This window comes from Macrobrachium nipponense, chromosome 6 (assembly GCF_015104395.2).
Source record: "Macrobrachium nipponense isolate FS-2020 chromosome 6, ASM1510439v2, whole genome shotgun sequence".
Taxonomy (NCBI): domain Eukaryota; kingdom Metazoa; phylum Arthropoda; class Malacostraca; order Decapoda; family Palaemonidae; genus Macrobrachium; species Macrobrachium nipponense.
This window is the reverse complement of record NC_061108.1, coordinates 41,535,100-41,559,623: the sequence shown is the minus strand read 5'-3', so window position 1 is coordinate 41,559,623 and position 24,524 is coordinate 41,535,100. Positions and strand designations below refer to the sequence as shown.

Sequence of the window (24,524 nt, the reverse complement as noted above, 5' to 3'; positions counted from 1 at the left end):
AATAAATAAATAAATAACAAAAAAATAAAAAAATGAGAAAAATAAAAAAATAAACATGAGATTAGTGTAAGGAGCTGACAGCTACTTCATGCGTCGGAACAGAGGTTTTGGAACCTCTTTAAATAATGCAGGGCAGATGTGTGCAGGTTTCCAAAGACCAGGATTGGAGGGATCCTGGGGTAACTGGGGATGCATAAATGGAGTGTTGCTATTGTGCCCCGTTAAGCTCACTCTGTGTAATGAATGACCAACCCAGCAACCACTACCTTGTAAGTGAAGGCTAAACTGCTCTGAGGTTGCGGAACTTTTGTGCCTTGTTGGAGTCCTAGCCAACTAAAAAACCCCAGAGAAGCTTCTGTGCCATTGATTGCGGAACTTTCTACCCATGAGGTCTGCGAGTGTAGCCACATTGTGGCCATTCCTTGGAGATTTTCATGGTTGGAGGAGAAGCAATCGGGTAATAAGGTTCTGGCTGTTCATGGCTGTGGGATGTTTAGAAGTTTAAGGGATGCTGCTGTTCACTCCTGGCAAAAAATCATTTGCTTAGGCAAATTATGTTGCTCAGTTGGGAGCTGTGACACATTTGGGATCGTCTAACAACAGGGAGACCATATGTTAGAGTGGCAGTAATAAAAGGTATCCTGGTGACGAACCATGGAAAACTCCATGAATAAGCGGATGTGGCGACTGTGGGAGTACTCAATCATCCCCCTTTTTTACCTTTTCAACAAGTCACATCAGAAAGAATATTGAATTAAAGCTCAGATAGAAATATTGAAACCAAGACACAAACAGAGATGACCCAAGATAAGTTAAAAGTAAAGCACAAGTGTGCGAACTGCAAGTGGTGCGTAGACTACAAAGAGGTATGAGCATCAATGCTAGGTAGTGTAAGTGTCTCTCTCCTGTCAACAAGAACAAGAGATAGCTAAACGTAGGAGGGAAGTTGAAGAAATATCAAAGGAACTAAAGGAGCTGACAGAGGAGGACAAACTCGAAGGCAAGAGAAGAGAAGAGAAAAAAGGATGGAAAAGGGAATTGGAGACCTAAGAAGAGAGGTTACAAACCTCAAGAGAGAGGAACAGGAATTGAACAACAACTTCGTAGGAAACGGAGAGAGTATAGTGAAGAGAAAACAATTGCTTCAGACCAGAACCAGAAATGAAACGGAAACAAGCACTAGACAAGGTAGTATGAAAATAAAAATGATGAATTCAGGAGACCTGTTGGTAGAAGAGTGATAGTAACCAGAAAACATAATTGTCCTCCAAAAGGAATAAACTTATCAAATAGATTTGCTGTGCTTTTGGAAACAGAAAAGGAAACAACCTTAATTGGAGACTCATTAGTAAAAGATCAGGGGTTAAATTTTGCGGCCAAAAATTGAAATAAGAGAGAAGTGAATTCTTACCCAGGTGCGGGAACAAAGAAGATAGCTGAGGCAGTGAAGAAAATCTGAGTGAAAAGTAGAAAAAGTGCAATCATAGTACAGGAAGGCAGAAATGACTTATGTATTTCTTAAAGATGGAAGAACTGGCCAGACTTAGGGCCTTGTAGCCAACATGAGGAATGTTGCAGAGAACACCCATGAGAAAACCGATAACGGCATTTTTATAGGACTTCTACCGACAACCAATGTAAGCCACTACTTCCTCAGCAAGGCAATGGTAATCCATGACAGACTGGAGCTATGCCTTGAAAAAGGTGTTAGGTTTGCAAACTTTTGGGACAGATTTTTAGGGAATAAAAAACTATATAAAAAAGATGGAACTCACTTGAATTTTGAAGGAGAAAAACTACTAGGAAACCTTCTTAACAAAAACTTCTTGAAACACCTCAGGCAAGAAGTCAGAAAGCTCCCAGAAGTTGATTAGTAATAGCACCGCAGGAAACAGTGACAGTAAGTGAAACTAATAAAGCCACCGTGGACAAAAGAGAAGATAGAAAAGTCCCTCAGAGTGGTGCAGTTTAATGCACAATCTATTCAGAACAAAGAAAATCTCTTCAAAGCATCGATAGCAAGTGAAGAACTAGACATAATAGGTATCACAGAAACATGGATACAAGAGGCAACAAGAGACTTCGTAGGAGAGTACCAAATAGCTGGATATAAATTGTTCAAAAAAATACTCATTAAAAAAGGTGGAGGCATTCTGTTTTATGTCAAGAACCACCTCAGTCCAATAGAGTTCAAAATTACAACTATGCAAGAAGTGATTGGCATCAATATAAACGGTCTAGGGAAGAAGATAACTCTAATAGTAGTATACAGACCTCCCCACCAACCACAAATGTGCGACGAGGAGCTGTATGCGCTACTATGACAAGAAACAAACAACAAACTCTGCATAATAATGGGAGATTTCAATGCAGCAGTACACTTAAACTTAAAAGGAAAGAGACTTTTAGATTTTGTAAAAAAATTCATTCCTCCGCCAATGGATTGACAAACCTACTAGAGGAAACTACAGGCAGTCCCCGGGTTACAACGGTCTCGGCTTACGACGTTCCGAGGTTACGACGCTTTTCAATTATATTCATCAGAAATTATTTCCAGGGTTACGACGCATGTTCCAGGGTTACGACGCATGTTCCAGAGTTACGACGCCTACAAATGCTGATCTGGCAGATGAAACATGACACCAAAAATGCAAAATAATCAATATTTACATGCTTTTTGATGAAAAATGCAATAAGAATGCAGTTTACATAGTTTTGAATGCACCTTAAGCATTAAAAGTAAGGTTTTCTTAGGATTTTTGACAATGTTCCGGCTTATGACGATTTTCGGCTTACGACGCATCTCAAGAACGGAACCCCCATCGTAACCCAGGGACTGCCTGTATCTACAGAAGGTAACCTAGTGTCTGACCTTTCAGTAGGTGCAAATCTAGGTAAAATCCTCCACAAAATTGTTACATTTTAAATTATTATTCAACATAGAAAAGAGAAGATATTACCGAGATTAGATTTCCATTGAAAAGACCTAAAAAAACTAAAGGCTTATGTTAAAAATCTAGAGTAAGACGAGAACACAGGCATAGATAAGCACTGGGAAGCCATTCTAGAGGAATACACAGAAAAATGCTCTATATATATACCATTACAGCAAATACTGACAAATGGCAACCCTCAGCCTAAGTGGGTTCAACAGTGTAATTAAGAATAGAATAAGAGAGAGAGACAGATTGCACAAATCAATGAACCTATACCCAACACCAGAAGAAGCGAGCAGGCATAAAGAACTCTGTAGAATGGTGGATAAATTAGTAAGAAATGCAAAGATAAATAAGGATGAGAGAGTTGCATCAGTTTGTAAAGAAAACCCAAACAAATTTTTTGTGCATGTTAATAGTTGGAAACCATTAAAAAATAGCATAGGTTCCCTAAGAGACAATAGAGGTAACCTGGTGAACTCAGACTTGGAAAAAGCAGAGTTATTGGATAAGTTTTTTACTAGTGTTTTCACAATTGAAGACTACCTCAGTCCCTGAACCAGCTATTAAATATGAAGGGCAGAACCACTAGACAAAATAATATTTACAGACGAGGACATTAAAAACAAAGTAGATCAATTCAAGTTGAAATCTTCTGGCCTGGATGGGATTCATCCAAGAGAAATTAAGAGTTAAAAGAGGACTTAAAAGAGGAGGTAGTTCCTCCCCTATATAAACTCTACAGAAAAAGTGCAGAACAATGAAAGGCACCAAAAGGATGGAAACTAGGTACGAAATGTGCCCCCAGTTTACAAAACAGGTCCAAGAGAAAAGCCAGGAAATTATTGACCAATCTGTGTAACGTCAGTCCCTTCGAAGATTTTTAAGCCCATAATTGCCGATCAAATTGTGGATCACATTGATGGAAAAAAAACTTGTTAAAGAGCAACATGGTTTCAGACAAAATGGATCCTGCCTATCAAACCTTTTGGAGTTTTTCCATAAGATTCTTGATATTTACGACTGTAGTATAGTAGAGCAATAGATATATGTACTCTACTTAGATTTCCAAATGGTCTATGAAAAAGTTCCACACAAGAAACTAATGACAAAGGTTAAAGCTTTGGGAATTGTAGGAGAAATAGCAGACTGGATCGAAAACTGGCTAACTAATAGAAAACAGTGATAATATGTAAATGGTATTGAATCAGAATGAGAAAATGTGACGAGCAGAGTTCCTCAAAGTTCTGTCCTTGGCCCACTCGGGTTTTTTACTAAAATTAATGACTGATGTAGGCTTAACTAGCAGGACAGCCAAATTTGCAGATGACACCAAACAAGGTGTAAATGCAGCAGACCCAGATACAACAGAAAGTATAAGAAATGATGTAAGGAAAATAGAGAGGTCAAAAAGATGGTAAATGCCCTTTAACCTGGATAAATTTAAGGTGTTACAAATAGGAACAAACAACCCTCTTGCCAACTACATGCTGCTTGGGAATGACATAAATAGTGTAGAACAAGAAGAGGACCTTGGAGTCATTATTACCAATGACTTAAAATCCACAAAATAATGCATAAAAGCTAGAAAAGAAGGCACAGAAACTAGTGGGAATACATAAAGAGGCAGCTTAGACACAAACAAGGAAACTGCTGGATCTCTACACATCAATAGTTAGACCAGATCTTGAATATGCAGTACAGTTTTGGTCACCAACACTAAGAAAGGACATAAATAGACTAGAAGGGGTAAAAGCAAGAACCACAAAATTTAATTCCATCCATCAGCAAATAGGTTACCAAAGATGACTAGACAGCCTGAACATGTATGTTTTAGAAACAAGACGATTGCGAGGACAACTAATAGAGACATTCAGAGTGCTGAAAGGCATAACAAAAGTAGACTGTAACCTCTTCACATTAAGTGAAAACCAGGCAAGAAATAATGGGTGGAAACTAGAACTGAAGAGATACAACACATCCCATTGTGGGAACTTCTGACATGAAATAAACTGCCACCAGATGTCGTAAACAGCAAGTGTGGAAGAGTTTAAAAGAAAGCTAGACAAAATCATTAGGACACTGAATGAACAGTAAAACCTGCTCCTAGAGATAAGGATGCACACAATGTCTCCTCGGATGGACCAACAAGTCTTTGACAAATCCTAATCCATGTAACTCTCTCTCTCTCTCTCTCTCTCTCTTTCTTTCCTTTGCCCAGCATTTTTTTAATTATATATTTCACCCCTCTTCACCCCCTATTCCTATTGGGGCTTAACTTTGACTTAAAGGCATTGGGAGTGTCACTATTCATTTCACCAACCTTGAAAAGTATGTATCAGACACTAATATCTGTTATTTTTTATATTCATTTTCACATCTCACCCCTACTTCCTAATGGGGCTGAACTTAGACTTAAGGGGCATCGGGGTTGTCACTGTTCATCTCAGCAACCGCAAAAACTATGGATTAGACATTACTGTAATACAGGTGGTACCCAGTTATCAGCTGCTTCGCTCTATGGCACTTCGGTTTTATGGCGTTTTTAAAAAACATTCATTAAAAAATATGGTTTCTTATGGTGCCACATTTGGTTATCAGCGCCATAAGTGCCATAAGCCACCTGTCCACTATGGCACACCATAGTGGTTGTCGGGGGTGCCATAAAGCGAAATTCGCCATTAAACGAAGCATGAAAGTCTAAGGGAGGAAAACATACTTATGGCGCTGGGACACTTATGGCGCTGATAACCACTTATCAGCGCCATACGTATGTTTTACTCCTTTAGACTTTCATGCTTTGCTCCATGGCAATTTTCGCTTTTATGGCGCCTGGCTAGGAACGGAACACCTGTCAATAACCAGAGACCACCTGTAACTGTTGTTTCAGTTATTTGGTACCAGTGATGTCTTGCCCCAACAGTATTCTTTTCCGGATAGTAAGTCATATGTATACTGCCTAATATCTTGTTGAATTTTGAAGGAATGGAAAAGTTGAGAAGAAATTTTGTCCGCGCATTAGGGAGCTTACAATGAATAGATAAAGGGGTGGAGCTTGGACACTCTTGGTCACATGTTCCGCTCACCACATTTTTTGCCTACCACATATCACTTTATCCACTATCCCCTGTGACCTTAATATGGGCCAAGAGGGTAATTTGAGTCAACAGATAATAGCACAGATATGTGCATTGACGTAATCTGGCCTTAAAACAAAGCAGATATCAGCTCAGGTGGGTGCGAGCAGGTGTTCAATACAATGCTGGATGGCCAGAATTAACGAAGGTGGCAACCATGAGATCCCGTCTCAAAAAAAAAAATGCCCCGGTATGCAAAAGAAGACTTCTGATTGAAGTGTGACTGTTCTCAAGCAGTAAGAAAGTTGGTTGGTGAGGTCTCGGTTCGAACCACAAACCGCCGTATCAGTGAACTTGGTTACACAAGCCACCACTTGGTTATGAAACTGATTCTTGCCCTTAAGCAGAAGACCAAAAGGGTCAAATTTGCACAGAAATAGTGTGTGGGATGAGGCTCAATGGATGAGTGTGCTCTGGTCTGATGAAACCACCTTTACAGTGAGTTGTAATAGGGGAAGAAAGGTTTATTGCAAGGCTGGAAGTGACACTCTTGATTCTTGGTATCTTGAAGGGACTGTTAAGCACCCAGATCCCCTTATGGCTTGGGTAGCTTTTACAGGCCATGGTGTAGCAAAACTTCATGTGTTTGAACCAAACAAAAAAGTGAACTAGTTTAATTATCTGGAGTGAATGTGACATTTTACCCAATGCATTTTAGGACACGAACGCCAAGAGTTTCAGCAGGATGGAACCAGGGCCCACACGACTAAATCTGTTACTTGGTTTGATGGCTTTCAAGTTCAATATATTAATGACTTAAGTTCAGTATATTAATGACTGACCAGGGAATAGCTGCAATATAAGTCCTATTGAGAATTTGTGGGAGATCGTCAAGTGAGATTTCATACCTGAGCATTTATGTTGAGTTAATCTTTCCAAGAGATTTACCTATGAATCCATTGTATGACTTATCACAAACCCTACTGGGGATTTCATAAACCCTTGTGTCATTAGAAACTGGTTTCTGCTGAACATTAATGAAGGATTTCCCCAGTTTATTCAGTTGAGATGAAAGCCTAAGGTTTTTGTGGTATTTTGTAAATTATCCATGTGAGGGATTATGATTGTGTATTTTTCCTTTTCCTTGTTTTCTGTGGGTTTGTAAAAAATGCTCTTTGCTTTATGTGTGGTTTTTTCTATTATGTGCTTAGGGGTATTTTAGCAAGATAAGTTGACTTCTGATTGTTTCAAGTTCTTTGTTAAGAAAATCTAGGGTGTAAATTCTCAGGGCTCTAAGAAATAAGTTACTTGCTATGTAGTTTAACTGAAAGGTCATGATAACTGTAAAAATGTATGTATGTATGAAAGTGAGAACGTCGCTTTCCTGAAAACAGTGAATTTGTAGTTGTTACTTCTGATATTTAAAGGATCTAAAAAGGGGATTTGGTTATTGTTTTTCCACTCTATTTTAAATTTTATGCTCGGTACCAAGGAATTTATTTTTGTACAAAAGATGAGTGATGTATTTGTGTATTATTGCTGTTTGCACTTATAAGAAAATAATAAATCAGTACTTTAGCCAATATACATTTGAATTATTCATATTCAGTTGTTCAAAGGAATAATTAGCCCCTTGACTGCATGGCACTAGTTTTGAAACTTTCTCTTGCTCAATATACATCAGAATTAAAAAACTTCTGCTTTGCAGGTGTTTGATCTTCTTTTTGGAAGTGCTGGCTATGCTGAGAAGGTTCAAGCTAACACAAATAGGTTTAGAAGTCAAATGACGGATGCTGGCTTCACAATTGCTGGTGAAAACCATCCTATATGTCCAGTCATGCTGGGTGATGCTAGATTAGCTTCAGATTTTGCTGATGAAATGTTAGGTGAGTTTTTGTTTTATAATTCCTTAAATAAATTTAACGAATGACCATGTTTATGCTTCATGGGAAAACCTGGGACCTCAAGCATGCACAAGGCCCTTTTGCTTTTCAACTGACCTATCATTATTTACATTTTCATAAGGAGATATAACTGTTGCACTTGGCCTTCAACCTAAATTTTATACTTTTATATTTCTATAACTAGCAAAAAAATTATTTATTAGTTTTCCACATACTCAACTTGTGTTTCATGACATCCACACTCGTACAGTGGGCTATGAGATACAGAGAAACCTTCTCTAATATGTAGAGCCATTTTATTTGCAACATACTCCAGAACTCTTATTCTATAATTTAAGAAGACCATTTTAATCAACTGTAATGCCATTCCACAGGGCCCCTGAAATGGCCCTACACATTAGAGAGTTTCTCTGCATCTCATAGGCCACTGTATGAGTGTGGATGTCACGAAACACAGAAGAAATTAGGCCAAAGTCCAAGTGTTGGGACCTATGAGGTCATAGAGTGCTGACAGGGAAATTGAGAGTAAGGGCAATTTTAAAGATGAAACAGGAGGAAAACCTTGCAGTTGCACTATGAAACAATTGTTAGGAGAGGGTAGAAAGTAAGATGGAAGAAAGATAATATGAACCAAGGTACAGTGAAAGGAATGGAAGGGATTGCAGCAAATAACCTTAGGTAATGCCCACAGAGCACGTTGCGAAATCAAATGACTGTGCTACCCCTCCTATGGGAACTAGCAATAAGAACCTACATTTGGATTATGCTATTCATAATCCAAAATGGCAGCAGTTCAAGAAGCTGACTTCTAAGGCTTGTTTCAATTTTGTTGGTGATTACCGTGCTATCACACTGAAGGGCTGAGCGCATTTACTGCCAAAGATAATCAGGGCATTGCTGCTTTTGACTTTTCCCAAATTTTTGGGCATGGGCACTTAATAAATGAACCCACGCACTAACCTGGTAACTGTCTTGACCAGGTACTGTATTCACAGGTGTTAGAGGGATTGTATCATGCAGAATAGGTTCTCTGGTGGGCTCATCTGATCATAGTTTCAGTAACGTCTGTGATTTTGCAGCAATCTTCCTGGAGCGGCCAATGTCCATTTTCAGCACAACTACATCCGAATGAACGGGATCTTCTCCCAGACCCTTATGTCTGTTGTTGCTTGAGTGATGACCTTTCACAACTGTGTTTATCAATGAAGACTTCAACAAACTTTGGCACTTGATTCTCTTCTTCAGTTTGACTAGTAGTTCTTTTTTTCAATAGCATGGGTTCTTTGGATCCCCGTACATTTTTTTGAAATTATATTAAATTGCTTTCATGTGATAATTTAAGGTATATTTTTGTTTGAAATCTCAAATTAAGCAGTGAAATGTTTAAAATAGAAAGTTAATATGAGCATTTTAGTTTATGGGATACTGGGTATTTAACAGTTGTAAGTACTTTTATTAGGAATTTTTGCATTTCTGTGGTTTTTGCACTTCCATGGCAAGTTCTGGAACCTAATACCACGTAAAAGTTGGGGGAGCACTGTATACAAGTGGCGTCTCCTCTTTCACAGTTCATCCATGGTCTTCATCTACCGTTGAGTCTTTGGTCTTTCAATCAGCTTGAAGTATTCTAAGCCTCCCTTTGTTTCCCCTTAACTTCTCTTGATGACTAACATCAACTGGAGTTGTCGGAAGTTTTTGTGTCAAGTGTTTGAGACTCGTCAGTACCGATCCATTTATGGGGGTGCACAGGGAACCATGAGTGCCAGGTATAAATGTCAGAGCCAGGACTGATAATTTCATTAAAGTGTCCTTTTGGGACCGCAAGAGCAATGAAGGGTCTACCTTTAAACTTCTTCCCTTCCCTGAAGAGGAAGTAAGGGTAAGAAGATAAAAATAACATACCTAGACAGCTTTCCTCCCCACGTGCAGCCGCCAGTGGGAAGTGCCCGTAGCCTTAACCATCATATTATGGTGGCTGGAACATGGATAAGTAGATGTCCTTCGGTATGATATCAAAAATTCTCCCAGTTTTCACTTGACTCTTCACCTTGGCTTTGATTAGGGCATGTTCATTCAGGGTACGTCTCTGGATGAATAACGATGATTGATTGGTCCTGGTGTGCTCTCTTGCACAGCTTCTCTAGGGTAGGACTTACTTTTCAGGATTGGTCACAGCCTGAGAGTTGCATTGTGGGGGGATCACAAGCGAAGCAACAAAGCAAGCAAAGCTCCCCACAGTTACGTTAATCGTACTGACTCAAAAAGACTCTCAGCCACACTTTCCTCTTCATGTTAACTAAATACACGCAGGACATTTGGTTTATCGATAGACAAACGAAACTCTCACATTCACGTACTCACCAGATATGACTGTCTTCAGGGTGATGAGCTGTGCTGTCCACTGGATATAGGCTAGTTGTCGAGACACAACCACCGCTGAGAATCACAACACAAAACACCAACCGAGTAATACAACCATACAATAACTCAACAACACAACAAATCACTGCACAGACGAATGAACAACATCAAAACAACAACCTTACCAGTCTACATACAACCACTCTCAAACAACACCAAGCAATCACAATGGCTCACCAACAACAACACTCAACAACTCACAAGGTCAACAACCTTCCAACTATACAAGCACAACAACCCTCCATCACACAATACCAATAACAACTCCAATAACTCCAGAAAACCACAAAACCATTAATACTCTCTTCCAAAAGACTGCTGCCGACTATATCTGACCATCATAGAGAGACTTACTCATAGACTCCTCAGTGACCGCTGCAACAGACAACTCACCCCCACCATCAAACCACTCCTTATTATCCATCTACCAATTACAATCTTTTTCTCTCTCTCTCAATCACTCACTCACTCACTCACACTCTTCAGAAAAACACATATGCACTTACATACTATTACACAGCAACACCAAACATGAAACACGTCATATCAAAGATACAAAGCATTTAAACTCTCAACCCAACAATGCTCCTACTCTCTCTCTCTCTCTCTCTCTCTCACACTCAAAGATGTTGTCAAATGTAACTACCATTATCACTCCTCCATAGCATGGACTTGAAAAGTTCACACACTCACCCAGGCAAGAATAAGTATCTGCAAGACTAAAAGATACAACAGAAAGGTTGTCCTTTTCTCGGCAGGGGCAACCACCTATGCAATTACAAGCCGTTCTGGGTCATCTGTCATCTTACAGACCTTACATCTTGTTCGGGTTGCCCCAGGTCCCTCAGTGTGAGGCACCTCTAATGTCTACCAGAGAGTTGCTATTACATCTTCCGGTATATTTTGCATCTTCCAATCTTGGATGGTCTGGGATGCAGCTTAGATATTTGTCGAGCTTATTCTTAAACACATCTACGCTCACTCTGATATATTCCTCAGATGAGCTGGCAACGCATTGAATAGACGCTGCATTATCGATGCTGGTGCGTAGTGAATTAATGTCCTGTGTGCTTTCCTTATTTTTTCTGGTATAGTTTTGGGCACTATTAATCTACCTCTGCTTGCTCTTTCTGATATTTTTAGCTCCATGATGTTTTTGGCTATTCCTTCTATCTGTTTCCATGCCTGAATTATCATGTAGCGTTCTCTTCTCCTTTCTAGACTATAATTTTAAGGATTGTAGTCTCTCCCAGTAGTCAAGGTCCTTAACTACTTCTATTCTAGCTGTAAAGGACCTTTGTACACTCTCTATTTGTGCAATATCCTTTTGATAATGTGGGTACCATATCATATTGCAATATTCAAGTGGACTACGAACATATGTTTTATAAAGCATAATCATGTGTTCAGCTTTTCTGTTTTTTTTGAAGTGCCGTAACAACATTCCCTTGCCATTTTGCTTTACATTTTGCCAATAGAATTGCTATTTGATCATTGCATAACATGTTCCTATTTATCATCACACCAAGGTCTTTAACTGCTTCCTTATTTGTGATTGCCTCATTATTAGGTCCCCTATATGCATATAGCTTTCCTTCTCTGTCTCCACAATTTATTGATTCAAATTTATCAGAGTTAAATACCATCCTATTTACCTCTGCCCAATCGTATACTTTGTTAAGCTCTCTTTGTAGCGCGTTCCTATCTTCATCACAAGTAATTTTTCTATTTATTCTTATGTCATCGGCGAAACTACTCGCTACCGAGTCCTTAACATTACTGTCTATGTCTGCAATCATAATAACAAACAGTAATGCAGCTAACACCGTACCTTGTGGCACACCGGATATTACCTTAGCTTCATCCGATTTCTCATCGTTTGCAATAACTATCTGTTTTCTGTTGTGTAAAAATTCTTTTAACCATCTTCCTACTTTATCCACTATACAGGCAGTCTACGGGTTACGACGGGGGTTCCGTTCTTGAGACTCGTCATAAGCTGAAAATCTTCGTAAGCCGGAACATTGTCAAAAATCCTAAGAAAACCTTACTTTTAATACTTTAGGTGCATTCAAAACTATGTAAACTGCATTCTTATTGCATTTTTCATCAAAAAAACCTTTAAATATTGATTATTTTGCATTTTTGGTGTCATATTTCATCTGCCAGATCAGCATTTGTAGGTGTCACATAACTCTGGAACATACGTTGTAACCCTGGAACATGCGTCGTAACCCTGGAAATAATTTCTGATGAATATAATTGAAAAGCGTCGTAACCTCGGAACGTTGTAAGCCGAGACCGTCGTAACCCGGGGACTGCCTGTATTATGTTTCCTAATTTTCTTCGCCAATATATTATGGTCTACCTTGTCAAAAGCTTTTGCAAAGTCTAGATAAACCACATCTGTTTCATTTCCGCTTTTCATATTTTTGTATATGTTCTCACAGTGGACTAACAGTTGGGTTTGTGTACTTTTTCCGGGTACGAAACCATGTTGTCCTATATTAAACAAATTATTTTTTATTAAATGTTTCATAATATTTTTCTTCATTACCCTTTCATAATATGTGATGTTAGACTCACAGGCCTATAATTACTTGCCTCTAGTCTTGATCCACTTTTGAAAGTAGGGGTAATATATGCTAATTTGTGTTCATCATAAATCTTGCCTGTATCAACACTTTGTCTTAATAATATTGCAAGTGGCTTTGCGATAGAATGAACTACTTTCTTTAACAAAATAGCAGGGACACCATCAGGCCCTACAGCAGCTCCATTTTTAATTTCATTAATAGCCTACACAATATCAGCTTCATTAATATCTATGTCAGCTAAATATTCACTATTTTCGTCCCTTACTTCTATATCATTATCTTCATTATCAATTCTAGGGGTGAATTCTCTCTCATATCGTTCTGCCAATGTGTTGCATGTTTCCTTTTTTTCATTCGTTAATATCCCTTCAATTCTTAGAGGGACTATTTCTATTCTTCTTTTGTTCATCTTTTTCACGTAAGAGTATAATAGTTTGGGGTTTGGTTGATATTTACTAGGGTTTTTTCTTCAAAGTCCCGTTTTTCATTTTCTTTTGATTGTATAATCTTTTGTTCTGCATTTTCTATCATTCTTTTTAGTTCTATAACTTTCTATGCATTTTTTTCTTTTGCAAGACCTTTTTTCCACTTTCTGATTTTCTGGAACAAGATCCTTCTGTCTCTTGGTATGCATGAGTGATGTTTACTTTTCTTCTTTGGTATATATTTATCCACTATTTTCTCTAATATTTTATATAATATCTCCGTATGTACCCTTATGTCATCACTTACGAAAATGTTATCCCAATCTTTGTTTAATCCTTCATTTATTTCTGACCATTTTATATTTTTACTGTAGAAGTTGTATTTTCCATATCCTTCCCACTTTTTCGTTTCTTGCTTATCTCTGTTTTCACTTGCTTTGGAATCGACTGTTAATTCTATGACATTATGGTCTGAAATACTCGCATTATAAACTATAATTTCCTTGTTTCGCTTTACCTTCAACATAATTCACCTCGTTCACAAATACTAGGTCTAAAGTATTTTCCTTTCTTGTTGGCAGGTGATTTATTTGTTGAATGTTGTATTCTAGTAGCATATCTAATAGCTTTTCGAATTGCCTATCTTCTGCACTACTATTACTCTCTTTTTTATATGTAAAAATACAACCACAATCTCCTATTCGTTCTTTCCAGTCTACGAAAGGAAAGTTAGTCTCCAGATAGGAGAATAGTCCAGTCCTTGTGATTTCTACATATATCATCCAATTTTTCTATTATTATGTCTAACTCTTTAGTATTAGCAGGTTATATATTACTATGTTCATTAATTTTTCAGATTCAAATTCTACCGCTATTAGTTCACAGTCTGAGTTACTATATTTCTCATATATTTTTTCATTGTTTTTTTTGTTTTTTTGTCTTTCCCATTTCCCCATATATATTGCGGTTCCCCCTTGATTCCTATTTTTTCTATCTGATCTATAAGTTTGGAACCCTTTTATTTGATCGCCATTCCCAGTCTCTTGGGAATACCAGGTTTCACTTATATTCATTATATCTATTTTCTTTTTAAGCTGGCTACACACGATCAAGTAAACTTGACAAGTATGCTTGATCAAGTGACTTGTTCAAGCAAACTGGACAGTCTGTATGGTGAGACTTGATCAAGTATTAGACTTGACAAGTCGCTTGAGGCATGATTGAATTTGAATCATGTCGTCAAGTCAAGTCTTGACTTGTTCAAGTCAACTGGACCGTGTGTACCAAAGACTTGATCAAAGTTGAGGGTGTTAAGTTTATGGTTTAATTCCATTAAAAAAATATATATATTTTTCAGGTTAATACTAAATGTATGCCGAATAAAAATTTGTGTACAATTTGTGTGTGTGTGTGTGTATGACTGGGTGTGCTCATGCACGTGTGGTGGTTATGTGATCGAATATAATTTAGGAAAAGAAAGCAGACCATTCTTTTTTATCGCTGTTTCTAGAACTGAGGAGGAGGAATCGTATGGACGCTTCTTCTAAAATCCATGATGAATATCTATGATGACCTCGACAGAGAAATAGTAGAAACCTAAAGGAATGTCTGTATTGTCATGCAAACTGTTTTCTGTATGCATTAAATTTCTTGCTAACAGAAACGTTGCAAGTCTCAAATTCTTGACCATATTTTCCCATGTTATTGTTGTGAGCATCTCTCTCTCTCTCTCTCTCTCTGGGATTGTATATTCTTGAGCAAATGTACAGCCGTCCACTTTTCTGTGATTCTCTTGTCAACTGGGAAATAAAAATACAGCCAGAAAAGTCTCGCTACTTTCTATGAAACAAAGGAGAGTAAAATAATTACAAGGTTACCATAATTACCCAGCATCAGAAAGGAAACTGATAAAAAACAAACACTGGTAATCCCGGATAATCTATCAATATCTTTCTTTTCCATTGCTATCACTTTTGTTTGTGATATTTTAAACAATGAAAAAAATCTAACACGCATTTGATCATGAGCAAGATAAAAATGTTAACTTAAAAATTGCTTCTCTCATGTTTGTAGTGGTCTTCGCAATTAGTGGTGTTACTAGTGACAGCAGATGTAAGTATGTCGCTTCGTTCATTCGAAGGTAGTTGTGCCAATCACGTGGATAAATCTTCAACTCGGCGCCAATAGGTTAACATGAGAATATGTTTTCCTCTTCTTCACCCACTCTTTGCACCACTCCCGCCGGTTCTTTCTAGTTGCCTTTCGCTTGGCCACAATACAGAAAGCTGCCAAAGCAAGAGCGTCGTCGTCGTCTGCACTCAACATTGTTGTGATTTCAACTGAAGACTTGTCAAGCATACCTGACCGTGTGGAGGCGAAGGAAAATATCACAATACTTGATGAAATACTTGATCAAGCATACTTGTCAAGTTTACTTGATCGTGTGTAGCCAGCTTTAATTTGGGTTAGTTCTTCTAAGTACTTTATTTTTCTTTTTGAGTTACTCGTAACTAAACCCTGCCCATTCATCACTATGAAGGTTTGCGTGTTTTCTCCTTCATTTAATATGGGTAATAATAAGGATTTTCCCATGTCTCGTTCCTGTTCTGGTATGTTGTTCTTTTCTTCATTTCCAGAAATTCTGACATTAAAAAATCCAACTTTTCCATAATATTTGATCTTCCTTCATCATAATTATTCATTTTGTGTCTGAATCTGCAATTTTTTCTGTATCTGCAATATCCTCTTGCATCATAAATACAGTTCTTATCCCTTGAGTTGTATCTTGGAGCTGATACTTGGAAATATTTTGCTGACACTGCATATCGCGGTGATGGCTTGGTTTTTTCTTTCACCTGATATTCTTTGTTCCTCTCTTTATTTGTTTCTTTCTTATTTTGGATTTTATTATTTGATTGATTATTTATTTGATTTTGATTCATGGCTACAGGGTGCATATATTTACATTTTTTTTTTGTCTTACTTACATCCTTTTCCTTCTTTTAGGTTTTTGCATATTTTTGGATGTAGATCTCTGCAATCATCCTCATAGCCGTCTAGGTATGCACATTTACCATATATTTCATAGTTGTGACATACCTTGGGATGTTTGTAGTAACATCTTTCTCCGAATCTGCAATTCCCTCTTTTCAAAAGGTTGCAGACTTTGTCTTTCTTGTCTATTTTTTCCTCTTTCCCATCACTGTGTAGATCTGGGTAGAGCCTCTTCGGGATTTTCTTTTGTGTTGTCATATCGTAATTTATTTCTTTGTATGTATGCTGCTTGATTACCTCATATGTAGTATGAGGAGGCTACTTCTTCTTCCCTTTAATTTAGTGAAGCTCCTCCTTCTTCCCTTTAATTTAAAGTGAAGGAGTTCCTTCCATTCTTCTCTCAGAGAAGAGAGACAGGGCTCAGCTTGATGATTGGATGACTGGTATTTCCTTTGGAGTTTCTTCACACTTTTTCCCTCCAGAGATACATTATGCCTCACAGCCTGCATTTCAATATCCTGGAGCTTCTTAGCTCCATTTCTTAACCTTTCTCTCTCGAGAAGAGAGAAAGGACTTGCTCTGATAGTTAAACAAGTATCTCCTTGGAGTGTTGTTACACATTATCTCTCCGGAGATACTAAGTGCTTCAAGGCATCAACCAGAAAGCAGTCACCTGCACTTCAAGATCTTGAGTTTAGGTCAGGTACTTAATCGACCTAGCCTAGCCTAACTAATCCTATCCTAATCTGACCTAACCTGCACCTCAATATCCTGGAACTTCTTAGCTCTTCAAAAGCCTCAGGATCCGAGGCTAGGCACTCCATGGTGTTGTTACAAAACAGTACCATGGTAGTTCCATAGTCAACAAAAGGAGGCTAGTGTCCTTTCAACTTCTCAATAGATGGTGCAGGTGCACTGCTGTGCAGTGGACCCTCAGCACAGTGGTCACCCAGACACAATCCAAGCAATAAAAATGTAAAACAGAAAAATTCAGTAACTAGGGTAGTGGTTGTTGGGGACAGTTGGCCTTAGGACTATGACATTCTGAAAATTGTTCAACCTAGGAAATGGTCGAGTTAGTCCTTCATTCTCGACACACCAAAACTGTTTCTGTTCGGCTCTCTTTCCGGACTGTGGGCATAACAGCCAATGACCATACCATGTTGAAAGCACTGCTTCTCATCCAATCAGCAAAGCTTAGCACCATTGGGTCAGGTCAGTATTTGGATAGGTGCCCTCCTGGGAACACCAGATGCTGTTGGCATCTATGAAACTGTTGGGTGATTAACAGTACATATGACCTCATTCTGATTCTACAGACCCTAAAGGCTACCAAATGACCAAATGCTTTTTGCATTACCACTTAAGGAATTGACCTTCAATACTTGGTACCGACTCCTCCTTATTAGTTCCAGCTCAAACAAGAAGTGGTGTCCAAGAGCATTATTTCTTTTGATTTCGTGTTGTTATCAAACAGACGTATTCCACAGCTGACTTGTTGGACAACAGTATGTTTTGGGCGAGATCTCATAAGGTCAGAATTGGTCTGCCCTCACATCCCTCACATTCAGGAAGAATTTGTCAGACAGATAGTACTAAGGACAGGAATGTAGTCACATCAAACCACATTCACCTCCTTTTTATTTTGAGGACGTTCTCCAAAGATCCTTTGACTTGTTTATTTTTTTGGTTCTGTGATGACTGGTTAACAGTCGTGTGGGACAGGTGGCATCATGTCTAAGGTGTACAGCTGCAAAAGTGTATATATGTGGGACTGGCCTACTACTTCTCTCACCTATACCCTGCCTCTCCCAGTGGGCAAAGGGACGGTTAGCAAGCCGTCATGTATGGATTGGTGCGCATGCAGGTGTTCTAGATGACTGAGTATCCTATCTACAATCTAGCTCAATTTGGATTAATAAAATGCAACTCCTAATCCCTCTAGCAAGGGGAGGGAGGGACTGACGAACAAACCCGTTGGTTTTCTTCAGCTTTATTGTCCCTGACAATGTGGGTTCATCCAAGCCTTTCTTTGAATTAATGATGCTGCATCCCATTAATTCAACAGGCCCAGAAGTCTGGCATTGAACATCATACATATTCAACAGATCAGAGGCATGGATCTTCTTCTTTTGCTCTTTCATGGTCAGGAAGAAAGGCCCCAGGTGAGGCGATTAGCTCAGAATTCTCTTGCCAAGAAATAAGTTTCCCATATATAAAGACTGAGGGTTTATATGTGTAGGGACAAATGGCAAAAAGTAATCTATAGTTCTCCTAACATACAAACCTGAGGCCTTTATATAAATGGCCCACCTCTAGCTACCCGCATTCTACTACTTGGCCCAAAAGGTAAAGTGAATGCATACCAACTGGATGGCGAGGCTTCTACCCCTACCCTCGGTAGCCAACTACCAATAACCACCTTGTTTTTAGTTAAATGGCTGGCTCCAGCTTGCACTGAAAATTAATCCCATGTGTAGAGACCTCAGGTTTGTATTAGGAAAAATAAGAATTACTTAAAAAAAATTGTCATTTTTGGAAGATAATATAGTTTATCAAAAGTTAACATTTTATATTTTCATATTTCTCACATAATTTTATATTTTTTTCTTGCAGAGAGAGGAATATATGTAATTGGCTTCAGTTATCCTGTTGTTCCTAAAGGGAAGGCCCGTATTAGAGTTCAGATCTCAGCATCTCACTCTTTTGATGAAATTGATCGGACTGTGGAGGCCTTCAAAACAGTTGGCAAGAAACTGGGCGTCATAAACTGAAAAAAACTGACGAGATCAAGCTTACTGTAATACAACGTACTCAAATTAGTTTCTAATTACATGTGATTAAAATAAATGGTGGATTGGAAAATGCACAGGAAAATTGATAATTTGCAATTGTAAAACTTCCCTTCAAGAGTTTTGTTAACCTATAATAGATGGATACCCTTATATGAGTAATAATAACAGGTTTTGAGTGGTGGGCAGATTACCTCATGGTGAGCATCAATATTATGCGCCATTGATTTGGAGAAATCAGGCTGGAAAGAGGTTCCTACCAGTAGCCCATAAATTTACTAATCGCAACTTATAGCCTGGCTCAGCTCGCCGATTCTAGGCATCTCATAAATGCAGTTGTGTACTTAAGACTTCAAGTGGGCATGTATATAGTGCCTCTCTCTCTCTCTCTCTCTCTCATGATTTATATATATTTGCTCATAATTTTCCCCAGGGGTTGCTGTTGGTTTTAGTTCTTCTCTTTTATGATAGTACATACAGTATGGTCCCCAATTATGCAAGAATTTGGTCGATCCACTGCCTCGCAGAATTGGAAATTTGCAGTTTTTTAAACACACATCTTATGGGAATAATTCCATCAGGGCCAAGGCAAACGGCAACTTACCAAGTCAAACTTTTTTATACTACCCATTTTCAATACTTTATGTACTGTACTGTAATTTTTTCTTATATGATATTGTTCTTATGGATAAATAAAACAATAAAAAGGTTTTAATAACTTGAAAAAGTTCAAAACTACACACAGGATGGTGGAAACTCCCGCACGTAAACAATGCCACCGTTGGGTGCAAGTGTACTGAACGATAGTAATTTCCTTGAAAAACCTTTTGGATGCAATTTCCTCTACGTATCCTCTGCCAAAAAACCCTTCAAACTCCTCTATCTCATCCTCTGTTTAGAGTCCTGCTGAAGGAAGGCTTTGTGAACCATTTGAGGTTTCAGGAACTGGCAGATCGTGCTTGCCTTCACTCCTGTTAGGCCTACTTCTTCTTCTTCTTCTATCACATTTACTAGTCATTTTCATCAAAACCTATTTCAACAATAGCAAAAAATAAATGATTAAATGCCAAAAGTTAGTCAAAACCAGTTAACCTAGAAGAAAAAATTCTTACTTCATGTTAAGTAGCAATGGATTTCCCAAATTGTTGACTGCTGCCAACATGGAAGTTGCTCCTTCCTTCGACTTTAACTTAAGGGAAAGCTTTTTAGTTTCGAGAAAATAGGTCTTCCTCTTTGACTTCTAGGCAGATGCATACATGATGCGGATGATCAGAATACACTTTGCAGATCAATAATAATACATACGGCGATGGTGATGACACCGATCATTCATACACACTGCACTATGACGTCACAAATGCGTGACGCAGAGCCTTCCGCCTTAGCTAATGGTTGAGCAGGAAATCTATCTCTTGCATAGTATTTTTTCCTCCAACCATTCCCCCCACCTCTTCTCTCAGATACTAGCAAACCCCCCACACTTAAAATACCTGAAAAGACAATAGATTTGATACGTTTTGCGGTGTGAGACTCGCAGACTTTGAACAGCTTCGCAGACACAGAAAATCTATTTTTGAGAACTAGCGACTGCATAAATGGGGAATTGCACAATTTGAAAATGCATAATTTGGGACTGGACTGTATGTCTGTTATAATTTATAATTTTGCAAAGAAACATTAGAAAAATCATGACTAATCCAAGAGAGTTACTGCATCTTCGATCTCGGTAATTTTACGTGAATAATTTACAACAATTATACTCGGAATTTGTTACTAATTACAGTTCTTATCTGTTGATATTGTGTGAGGTGTAATTATAATTTGAAAAAATAAAATTATTAGAAAAAAACTTATATAACTTAGTAAAATTTATGATGGTCTTGAAAAAAACAGAGGGCTCACAAGGGGTTGTTAATAGTCATTTTCAACTCACTCATGGAAGAAGGGACAAATTTTTTAGAATTTATTTCTTACACCATGTGCATTTGCATATCTAACTTTTTCATAGATGAGTTTTTTCTTATGTGGGCTGACCTCAAAGTTTGCCCCAGTCTGGGGTGCTGCATACATATTTTTTTTAGCCCGGCTCTTAAGAGTTAAGAAATCTGTAAAAATGTCAAAGTTTGTTTTTTCCCTTTAAAACCAATACAAGCAGTCCCCAGTTTTCAGAGGGGTGGGTCCCCATTCTCAGTGCGGTGCTGACAATTGAAAACTACCATTAACCAAAACTTGGCGATTTATGGTGCTTATGGCGACAAGGTTTTGGTTAATGGCGCCTCTGTTAGGTATGTTATGGTGCCATAACTCTTATTCTCAGAACCTTATGGTGCAAATAACCAAAACTTGGCCTGTTATGGCGCCAGAAATCGCTGATTTTAAGGTGCTAGACAAGCGCCATTAAACTGGATTGCCATTAACCGAGTCTGCTGATAACCAGGGACTGCCTGTATCAGCAACATATAAGATTTAGTTGTGCTTGATGACTATGCACTATTTTAGTTTTGTCATTAGCCACAGTCCACAGATAAAACATTCAGACTGTGGATCCTTATTGACCGTGTATACTTCACCAAATCACAATTTCTCACTAACATTCATACCTTCAAGACTGACTTGCACTCCTCTTTGTACAGATAGGTTAGGTATCAAGATTCAGGTCATTGAAGCATACAACTACTGACCAACATTACTTTTAATTCTGCTGTCTAGTAAATACCTTGATTGCTATGCTTTCTAAGTCATTACAGTTTTTGTTGAAAAGCATACTGGATGTATTAAGTAAACTATCCCATTAAACTTTAAGGCATTTACTACTCTTTAAACCATAATTCTTTAGAAAACTAAATGTGGTATAAGGTAAAATGAAAAATTTAAAATATTTTTCCCATCAATACCAACATTCATTACAGTAGAAATTTATAGTAATGGATTCATCAGCATTCAAGAAGCCCACCCCATTTAACTGAAGCAATACAAAGAGAAAAACACTAATAGTTATGTACTTTCATGCAAATGCAATAAAGACAAAACCATGAAATTGATAGTCTGCACTGGGTATACCACTCTTCTTGTATTTCACCACACTCTCTTAATACCAACTGTCACACTACTCGAAATTTGTATTCACTTTACGTATTCATTATTTTCTGATTATTTCCCTGGACTGTTTCATCCTTCAGTATATGTTTAGGGAACTACTATGCTTTTTTTCAAATTATCTTATTTAATCACACAAAAAACTATATCAAATATTCTCACTGAGAAACTTTTGCTTCAATAATTATTTTATTTATATGATGTGAATAAGTATATATACAAATATATGTATACTTAACATACTAAGTCTTGTTATATAAAAGCCAAGCACTCTGATGTGTTACAATTTTTTTATACTAAAGAAGTTTACACCAGATAAGTAAAATTTCTGCACACATCTAAGGAGCCCGCCAAATAAAAAAAAATGCATAGGGTTTAAATTATCCAAGGGTCACCTCTTTGAATGATTGGGTTGTTGCATCAAGCCTAACAATAGTTATGTAACAAACTGTGTGTATACAAACTAAGATTAATTTTAAATCATGACTCACACATGGCAAAACCCATAGGCATGCATATTTTTTTACCTTAAAACTACTGCTGAATATCCTTCACTTCAAATGAGGTATCAAACAACCAATATAACAAAATAGGGAAAAGCAAAATTTTAACAAAATTTTGGTAATAACCATACCTTGTCTGATGCAACAGTAGAATATGTGATTCAAACCCCTTTCCCCTAACTGAATGATGTTTAGCACATTCACAGTAATTCCAGCATGAAGATACTGACACTTACATTCACTAATCACTTTAAAAAATAACATAATTGTCCAGAATCCACTTGGAGAGTCACAAATTAATCATGCAAAGTTCTTCAGAATTGCCTCCATAAGGTTACTAACAAAAGTAAGTCAAATGCTGCAGGGCATCTTTACTGTGTTAATTTATTGCAGACTCATTAAACACCAAGCATCACTTAAGTAACTGACAAAACATCAAGCTTCACTTGAGTAACTTGTGTGTACATGTCATGTGTAGAAGACACCTCTGGAGCTGAAGCCTCTTAGGAATGCATTTTTCATATCAGACCACTAAGGCAGATATCTGATCATATGAAAAATTTTGAATAATCATACTGAGCATATATTTTAATAAAAAATCTGTAGTATAGTACATACTCAGGGCCAAGTATTATATTGACAGTTAATATAAACAGCCTACTATCAATAGAATGAATAACACCCAAAAGCAGTCCTTGAATGTTCTGCTGTGAAGTTGATATAGACTAAAATTAACGAAACAATGACGAGCTATAGTTTATGGATTCACATACTGAGTTATATGGGGCAAACAAAAGCTATTTATAACCATCACAATACACCTAAATTTTCTTACTGAAAAGGGGCTAGCAGCATATTTTTGTCAAACCAACAAGCATTTATTTATCAGCCAATAGAAGCAATGCCAAGAGTAAATTACAGCACTGTGCTTCCACTAACACCCAAGTTTTATAAAATAAATATAAAAGACTACTTTTTATTTTTTATCTTTAATCTATACATATGAGAACACTTAGAGAATAAGCCAGAAGGGCTTTGAACTTGCATAGAAACCTTCCAAAACAGGAAAAGGAGGAAAAAAAAAATATTAGAACTGTAATTGAAAAAGCAATTTCAATTTTTATACTACTATACTAAAACCCACACTTGACAGAACTATATAAAAAAACTAATAAAAGCTGAAATAAATAAGCTAGAGAGCGAGCCTTTATAAAGGCAAGGTGACAAGAAACTTTATAAAACACTGGAGAAAACCACATTATTATAGAGGATATGGCAGAGAAAAAGATTTGAATGCTCATTACATGGTAACCAACTGTCAATAGCAACAAATATTGAATCATATGTCTCAGCTGCCCAAAATAACACTGCACAGATTCTAACACACCATGTAAAGTCATCTTGCAAAGAAGGGATGTTTCACATCCCTCCAAACTGTTAAATTTTTGAGGCACTCCAGGACAATACTAACCATTTCAGTTATCTAGAGATTTAAATGTTTAAAAAAGTTTTTTTTATCATAATTGCTTTATATAATAGTAAAAGTTCATCTTTTTTAACCTTCATGAAGTCTAAATATGTCAGATTTGTGACCACTCAATTCTAAATTTAATTAAATTTTGTACTAATAAAAATGATCCCAATCCTAAAAATTTATCACTTCAACAAGACAACAAAGATCAAATTCACTTAGTCTCTCCAATTTTTCCATATATATTATCTTGGACAGTGAATTAAAATTACCATAATTTACTTGAGGAAATCTTTAAGGCTTTGGAT

The 24,524-nt window shown here is 37.5% G+C and overlaps 1 protein-coding gene and 1 pseudogene across 3 annotated transcripts in view; both read left to right on the top strand.

The window, feature by feature from the left end:
* LOC135216417 (2-amino-3-ketobutyrate coenzyme A ligase, mitochondrial-like) overlaps positions 1–24,524 on the top strand; it is a 70,434-nt gene that overhangs the window by 45,356 nt on the left and 554 nt on the right. For all 3 annotated transcript variants that reach the window (XM_064251762.1, XM_064251763.1, XM_064251761.1), the window contains 2 exons: positions 7,722–7,899; positions 18,971–24,524. The exon at positions 18,971–24,524 is cut by the window's right edge and continues 554 nt beyond it. In XM_064251762.1, coding sequence (XP_064107832.1) covers positions 7,722–7,899; positions 18,971–19,128 — 336 coding nt within the window. In that variant the 3' untranslated portion in view covers positions 19,129–24,524. The remainder of the gene's footprint in view (positions 1–7,721; positions 7,900–18,970) is intronic.
* On the top strand, positions 17,500–17,618 carry LOC135216935 (5S ribosomal RNA; annotated as a pseudogene).